The sequence below is a fragment of the Primulina huaijiensis genome, chromosome 2 (assembly GCF_012295235.1).
Source record: "Primulina huaijiensis isolate GDHJ02 chromosome 2, ASM1229523v2, whole genome shotgun sequence".
NCBI classification, from domain to species: Eukaryota; Viridiplantae; Streptophyta; class Magnoliopsida; order Lamiales; family Gesneriaceae; genus Primulina; species Primulina huaijiensis.
In genome coordinates, this window is record NC_133307.1 from 23066948 (window position 1) to 23075846 (window position 8899).

The 8899-nt window shown below is 29.1% G+C and overlaps 1 protein-coding gene across 1 annotated transcript; it reads right to left on the bottom strand.

The window, feature by feature from the left end:
- Positions 1-1432: 1432 nt before the first annotated feature.
- LOC140970640 (probable xyloglucan endotransglucosylase/hydrolase protein 30) lies at positions 1433-5560 on the bottom strand. Its single transcript, XM_073432455.1, has 4 exons — positions 5233-5560; positions 4998-5098; positions 4671-4879; positions 1433-1962 (listed from the first exon to the last, which is right to left on the bottom strand). Exons 1-4 carry the CDS (start codon positions 5423-5425, stop codon positions 1437-1439), a joined length of 1029 nt encoding a protein of 342 aa, XP_073288556.1. The 5' UTR covers positions 5426-5560; the 3' UTR covers positions 1433-1436.
- Between the last annotated feature and the right edge of the window lie 3339 nt (positions 5561-8899).

Sequence of the window (8899 nt, forward strand, 5' to 3'; positions counted from 1 at the left end):
GAAGAATAATTTTAGAGAAGAAGAGAAAGTTTGAGTGATTGAATATGTTTGTGAGATCATATTTATAGGGCAAAAACTAGCCGTTTTGTTACCGTTTATGATCGTTGGTGTACAAGAAAATAAATGTATGTATTTGTATAATTTTATGTTAATAATATGGTGTATATAATATTAGTAATGTTTTAAATAATTATGTATATCATATCACAATATTATAATGAAATGTCATAAGATATTTTGTTTTAAAATCTTATAGGCTTTTATACTTGTCGTATCCCTTACCGGGAGTGTGGGATGTCGTCTTAATATCCTCCCAAGATTTATAACAAGTTTTTTGAAAATTTTATTTTTATTATTTATAATAACATTATATTATATATTAAATATATAAACAATAAATAAATAAACAATAAAATAAATATTATTACTTTTGTTACTTTTTTCTTCTGTTTTGGAGATTGGAAAAATATGGAGGACTTTTAGAGCTTTGTGCTGATAACGTGTTGTGAAAAAGTAAAAAGTTACAGTAAAAAGTAAAAATCTCAAACTCTCAAAATTATCACACTACACACTTTACAATATTTTTCTCTCAACTCAATTGTGATTTTCTTCACAAATGAGAGATCTATTTATAAAAAATCTTTACAAATAATTCAAAAATAAATTACATCATTACCTTCATCATCACACACAAATTTCAATATTCAACACCTAATTTTACCTAATTTTCAACATTCAAATATTCAACATTCAATATTCAAATATTCAATATTAAAATATTAAATTTCAACAAGTTATAAATTATTGGGATGGAATAATTTAAATAACTTAGAAGTTTGGAATAAAAAATTATATTAAAACAATGATTAATTAATTACTAGGGAAAATGTGATAGAAATGCATGCATTTTGAAATGTTAAAAATGTATCATTTCCATTTTTCAAAATATGAGAATGAGATCTTAAAACAAAAGCCTTACCATTTTCAAAAGAGTATGTCTCTTGTGAGAAGATCTCACGAATCTTTAATTGTGAGACGAGTCAACCCTATCGATATTCACAATAAAAAGTAATACTTTTTCATGGATGACCCAAATAAGAGATCTGTCTTACAAAATACAACATGTGATACCGTCTCACACAAGTTTTTGCCTTTTCAAAACTAGATATTATTTTTGAAGTTATAAAAAATGAATGTGATTATGAGAGCATGAAAATCTTAATAAAATTGAATATCTTTTTATGATCACAAATATATTTTTCACATTACACATTTCATGCGATCAATGATATAATATTTTTCTCTTTCACTATAATATCAATCAAAATAAATATATTATATTCCAATATATCCGAAAGAACCGCGAAAAAAAATAATAAAAAAAGAAAAATTTCCTATACTATACAGGACAGTAGTATGCATATATGTATATTTTATCACATGTCCTCTTGATTTTCATATTTCCTAACTCCCATAACCTGGCCACTGTTCTTGAACCTCCGGTGTTGGTGTTTCTCATCGAACTTCAGTCGCCCCGTGTCCTTAAATCGCTTCTTTTCAACTTGATCAACGACACATTCCGGTGGTGGCACAGGATACCTAATCGTATCATAACAATATGAATAATATATATATTTATCCCTGAATTTTCTCGTTGCCACCTTTTGTTTTGGGGTCATATTGGCAAAATCAGCCCCGTCGAATCGGTTATGATCAGTATCCGTACAATCGGTGGCGAACGCCTCCTGCAACAAATCGGTGGCACATCCATGGAGGACGAGATCGGTGAATTCAGCCACGAAAGGGGCATATTTGTAATTTGCTCTATATTTGCCACCGGAAGTAGCCCAATCCGAAGCATCCCAAATGGTAGCGTACAAAGACATAGGCTTTGATGGGAAATCAGCTCCCATTGCATCATTGCGTACTATCTCCCGGATTGGAACATCATCAATGTAGAATCTATAATAGTGAACAAAAAAATTGTAGGAAATATGAAAGTTTGTTAATAATAAACTTAAATAAATATTTTCACTGAAAATATTGAAAAGCATATTAATGAATTTACTATCAAAATATGAGAAAGAGTTATGTTATAATTGGATCTCAAACCTGAAACTTCTTTTAAATCTGGGACCTTGATTTCAAATAAGCTACATGTTGAATTTAGAAACTCTAACAATTTTTATTTTGATGATAACAAAACATGTTATTATGTTTTTTAACATAATTACTCAAGTGTGCAGTTGCTAACTCAAGATGGAAGCTAAAACTCGAATTAAGCCAAACTGAAAATCTGGTGAGCTGCAGTTTTTCGATAATAAATCACAACTCGGTAATACAAATGATCAACCGTCAAAACAAATAACAAAAATCTCAATTTGGGAAAAGTCATATTTAATGTTATTTGGGTTAAATCGGATGTTATCTCGACAAACTAATTTCGCCAAGGCTCATTGATTTGGATGATCAGCCAAGATCAGTTGGGCAAGAGCAATTGATGTATTTTAGTCAGATTGGCAAGCTCGGTATCCAAATGGAATGATTTAATATGTGTTACGAAGATAAGACGATGATCTACAAATCATCTTTACAAATCAAAGTCTAAATCAGAGTTTAAGATATTAGTAAAAGACGACGAAACTACAAGCCTAATTCAGTATATCTCATCAGTTTGGTTTAGTCTAGCTGACGAGTCCAACTGGCAGTGGACCTCAAATCAGTTAGGATTGCGAAAAATGGCCAGCAAATCAGAAATGACCGTTCAATGTCAAAAACAGTACTGAAACTTTTTTCGAACGATCATATTCTTATATCTAACGTATATATCACTTTTGGAGGTTATGTATACAAGATTTTGAAGATCAAATATAAAGTTTTGAAGGAGATTCAAAGTATGAGCAGCCTATATAAAAAATTAGCTAGAATGAGGACAATCTCAAGTATGAGAATACATTTGCGAGATACACACACTGTAATAGATTAAATCATCACACACAGTCACTCACACATATACATGAGAGTTTAGTTTCAAAGTTAAGTTGAGTGAGTTTTTGCACAAAGACATTAATATCGTGTTTATAGTATTGACATAAGAGACATTAAAAATTATGCGGATTGTGATGTTGCGGTCTACGATCGAGAGTGTGCTAGGAGTTTCAATTAGGCAATGAATAAATCCTAATTTGAAATGGATTTGTACGATGAGTTGTATAAATCAAAGTCTTCTAGTGAATGATTTTCAAGGAGAAGAAGCGGTGACATGAGAGTTATTAATATCTGAACATGCATAAATAAATTCGTATCTATTTATTTATCGTATTTATTTATTATTGCTACTGTTTTTTATATGCATTGTTGAAGCATTTTATGTGTATTTCAAAAATCAAAATATTGCATACGAAGTATTTGATAAAATACTTCAACCAAACCATTTTTATATTCAAGTTGTATATCTTTCAGATGTTTTACCAAAAAATTCAATTGGTTTCTACGAAAGATTATTTTGAGCGTCTTCAACTTGGTTTGAAAATCAAAATCGATTTAATTAATCAATATTCAATATTTCAAGAACTGATATATTGTAACTCAATATTAATAAATCGATATTCAATATTTCAAGAACTGATATATTGTAACTCAATATTAATAAATCGATATTCAATATTTCAAGAACTGATATATTGTAACTCAATATTAATAAATCGATATTCAATATTTCAAGAACTGATATATTGTAACTCAATATTATTCCCGATCGATTATATCAATACATGTCATCCGCTTATTTAACCAATTTTAATTAACCAGCTACGCTAGCATAAATTATTGACTGGATTACACCTCTAGGCACGCATGAGCGATTTAGATGTGAACAACTCTCTAAAATCTTGGCAAACCCTAGAATCTATATAGGGTGGGTATTCAACCTAAAAGTCAATTCAATTAGGCATGAATTAAGGTCATCGCTGTCATGGTAACATTACTAGTCTTTAATTTAATACTGTTCGATATTTATTTGACTCGATATTAATAAAAAAAATTGTAAAATATTGGCATGAATTGACAAATTACCTATTCCTATGAAATTTTGAAAAATACTATCATCTAATTTTAATAATATTTTCCAATCAAATTAATTATTCTTTTGAAAGTTAAAAAATTGTAAATATTGACATAAAAAACTAGAGATAAATAATAATTTCTAAATTAAAAATATAAAATAATATATTCATTTTTAGAATCTCAATTGCAACTTGTATGACCGAGTCGATTGAGTATGGATCCTCTACCTTGTGCACAACAACACAAGAACACTGTTATGCATAGTAGAATCGTCGGATCATATAGACCCTGCACTGTAGTGTCTTGAGTAACATCGGAACCATTTCCGAGTCGTATGCCCTTAATTTTATTTTATCGATTAATATATTGTCAATCTTGCAAAATCAAGGTGACTGCATCGATAAAATTTAAAAAGTTCCCGTACATATATTTTTTTTATATTAATTAATTTTTCGAAAATCATCTATTTTATTTTTTGAATAAAATCATCTATTTTTATTTTTGAATAAAATCATCTAAATTTTGGGGTTATATCCTTCTAATATATTTGAATTTTCTCATTGCATAAAGTGGAAAAAGTACAAAATTTTAAAAATTGAACTCACATAATATTCTTGTTGGTCCAGAGTATACTGTAACGATGAAAATCTTGAGAAGGGTCGAACCAGAGGTAGTATCTTTCTTCTCTCCCCCGACTTGTACTTCCATTCCCATACATATTTGTCTGAAATCTCCATGTTTTCCCTCTTATATTTCCCAAGAATTCAAAATCCAATTCGTCGTGCGATTTCGGGAATAAATCACCATTTGTTGTCTGCAAATTAAGATTCATAACAAATATTAGATGATTAAGATTAATAACATGATCATGTCGCTAACTACGAAATGGAAATTATGAGGACACTTGATGCTAAATTTCACATGTTACGTACGTAAAACGCGACAACGATTCCTGCAGTGTAATCTGATGGCAACTTGATTTTAGCACTGAAGAAGCCATGACTGTAAAGATCTGAAGATTTGAACCCTGACCCTGTAAAGTGAACAAATCAATCAATATTGTGGGGAAAAAACATTACGAAAAAACCGATCATGACTCCATTACTTAATTACACATGTGATTAACTAATATGTCATCAAATACATAATATAATTATTTATACATGCCTGTGTACTGGTTGAGTTGAAGTCGAACGGATCGATCGTCGGCGGAGGGGATAACGTTTGCATCACCAAATAAAGGGCTGAATCCTTTGGAGAATGGAATATTGGATATGTTGAAAGCTGCCGCATGAGCTACATGGAGAAGAAAACGAGCAAGAACAAAGAAACAGTAAAAGGAATATTTGATTTTACCCATTAAATTCCTAACAATATTGATCGTGTAGCTCAATTAAGAAAAAACACTTTCGTTTTTTTATCGATCAAGTCTCACAAAGAAAAAAAATACATGCACATATGTAAGTATCTGTGTGTTCCTGTGTTATATATATATATATATATATAGAATGAGCTGGTATGATAATCAGTTGTTTAATTAGTGGACAAAAGAAAAGGTCCATGGAGGGTATTTATGGAAATTCAATTATATGAAAAGCATGTTCAACTATTCATTCCTGGATTCTATGTTATCTTCATGTTCTTGTTTTTTTTCTAGCAACGGATATAAGTAACGTCGGAAGTGGATGACTACCGAAAACCCAAAAAAAAAAAAAAGAAAAAGCAACTTGCCTTATTTATTTAATTGGAATATTTTAATTTCTTTCGATGTCCATATCATTTGATGGGGGAAGCATGTCCATCCAGGGAAAAATTAGAAAAGGAAAATAAAAGTGTCCACATAATTTTAAAAAAAACACAGAAGTTTTGATATTGATCTTGTATATTCCATTAAACTTAATCCTGGATCGGCCCGCAATAATCACCTCGGGAGAGGAAAGTTTTCGTTGTCTCCAAGGTTTAAACCTCCAGCGTCTCTCACAGTGGAGAGACAATTATTGACGAAATTTTAAAATATTTGATAACATGGTTTTATCAAACTTTCCCAGTCACTATGTCGTTGGAGTTTGTTCGAGCCCTTAGATCGAGTGAGTGACCAACTAAGGGAATATATATCACCTTTTTTCTCTTTGTCTCGGAACAATGAATGCTTCGAACTGCTTTAAATTGTATTTCATTCTACAATTCTCGGTTTTATTTGGATTGATGAAGTTAAAGAAAAGTTTCAACTCATAATAATCACAAATCAATTTGTTTGTCCTGGTAAATTCACTTTACAATGAATTTCAGTGTAGTGGATTTCAAATTCATCTTAACATTAAATCATTTCAAATCATTCTTTTATATACTATCTGAAATTTAAATCATCAAATCCAAATACAACATTATTACAGTTGCTATTAATCCTTTAATCCACCTAATTCTTGTTACTAGTTAGTACACACAAAACATATTAATTTTCCAATATTAAATATACCCAAAAACATGACTTCACCATGGACAAAAAAAAACCATGATTTCAACAATATTCTCAAAGTTTTCGAGTTTTTACNTTTCGTGAAAGTTTATGAGGATGAAAATTAGCAAACCAATTACTAATTTTTATTATAACGTGAATGGATAATATTGTCCAAAGTCTTGATGAACACAGCTGTGGTCGTTAAAGGACAATATGCCGAATGAAGGAGACCGACCATTAGTTGGACCGGACGTATCTAAAATTAGTTATTTGCGAAGGAAGAAATTATATAAAAACGGTGTTCTAACTAACCGAGGACAAAACACCATCATGATGACGTCACTGAATTGACCTTACATAAGATTGGTAGGGTTTTAGAACTTCTAACTCAAATTTTTTTAGGCTGTTAATTAATCATTGTATTACAGGTGCAATTAATTTATTTAAATTAATTTTTTTTATTATATACTTGAAAAATTAAAGTATTTTCAAATAAATAATTAATAGCTTATGGGTTTGACTCTTTTCAAGAAATATTATCGTAGTTACACCATCATCGTTATGGGAAACAATCTGTCCATGTGGCTTCAGTTTTATTGAATGCAACTTGGCATATATAAATTTTTTTATTTTTTAAAAAATTTCATAAAATTAACATTATTTTATAATAAAGAAGTATATATTTCAAACTTGATAAATTAGTTATTTGCGAATCATCGGTGACTCGTAGCTAAATTCGATCCCATTAAGATAAATCTTATTTAAAAAAAAACACAAAAACTCTTGTGAGACGGTCGCACAGATCAATTTCGTGGGTCGAATTTCTTATTTAGGTTATCCATGAAAAATTATTACTTTTTTATGCTAAGATTATTACTATTTTTATTGTGAATATCGATAAGGTTGACCCGTCTCACAAGAGAATTACTCTTAAAAAATATAACATTTTTTTAATCTTTTAACTTGTCCAATTTTGGTATTACTTTATTAACTAGTCAATTTTTTTGTCTTAATGCACTAACTTTTAATTTTCATCTATATTTGTCAAATTGTTGACTTGTCGCCAGAAACGTGAATAATTTCTGGTGACACGTCGGCAATTCCTGGTGGTAAGTCAGTATTTTTCGATCTCACATAATATTCGACGCAATAAGACTAAAAAAATCGAATTTTTTGTACAAATATCAACTTCAAATATTTAATATAGCAAAACCTGAAATGAGACAAGTAATGGACCAAAAAAAGAAGTTATTTTCACTTTTATTTATGGGTCAAAATAAGAACTGCGGTAAGTAAAATTTAACATATTTATAAAAATAACGGTGGTATATATAGTAAATTGATTAATATTCAACAAAAATTCCCTTTTGTTCCGGTTGAAATAATTTTTAAAAATATTATCTTTGTAGAGCTCACACATATTATTGGAATAAATATTTTGCATTATATAGTGGTTCAAAGCTACTAATAAATAGTATTTAAAAAGTCCATTTCATTTTATCTACATTACTCGTGCTACTTTTATTACTATAAAAAGAAATACGTTTGAGAATTAAAAAATATATAAATAACATTTTTAAAAATCATGAACCACATCGACAGTTGGAATCCATAATAGCATTCATTTACCATTCATGACGTTTTGCTTTCTTTAACATTAAATTATTGCCTTTGTCACATTAATTTCGTAGATTTTTATACCATTATCCTTGTAACGCGATATATATATATATATACTAATTTGATATTTCATTCATTTAAGTAATAGAGTGCGGTCTATTTTAGAAAAAATTATAAAATACAGGAGAAATCAAGATATTAATACACTAATATAGTATAGTGATTCATATTTTAAGAAACGAAAAGAACAACACCCAAAAAAAAAAATTTATCATGTCAAGGGACTTTTGTTCAATTAATGATAATATAATTAAGAATAAGCAAAAAAATATTACTTTATCATTTTTAATCATGGACACCATTTTTCTATTAATGTCTTGTTGTCGATCGTTTGAAATAAAATTTGGTAGTAAGGTGGTTGTACCAACTATTATCACTTAATGGACTCCACCAATTCCCCGTAATATATATGTTGTCATAAAGTTATATATTGATAAATGTTAAAAAAATGTTATATATAGATAAATAAAAATTATAGAGATATACAAGTTACCGCATTGTTGTTTCTTCCACCACTGTTTTGATCAGATTTGAAAAGGAAGTATCAGTCTTTGAGATCTAGAGAAACTGATGCGATGCGGAACATTTCTCCTTTGTATAGCACATTAGTTTAAATCATTTGACAAGATTATTAATTAACCTATAAGAAAGACAACAATCTAATTATATATATATATATATATATATATATATATA

What these genes read in the sequence shown, in the direction of transcription:
- LOC140970640 (XM_073432455.1), bottom strand. Translation starts at nt 5,425, where the DNA reads ATGGGTAAAATCAAATATTCCTTTTACTGTTTCTTTGTTCTTGCTCGT. An exon ending in TCAACTCAACCAGTACACAG is followed by an intron (nt 5,099 to 5,232) that starts GCATGTATAAAT and finishes TTCACTTTACAG; the next exon opens with GGTCAGGGTTCAAATCTTCA. An exon ending in GAATCGTTGTCGCGTTTTAC is followed by an intron (nt 4,880 to 4,997) that starts GTACGTAACATG and finishes CTTAATTTGCAG; the next exon opens with ACAACAAATGGTGATTTATT.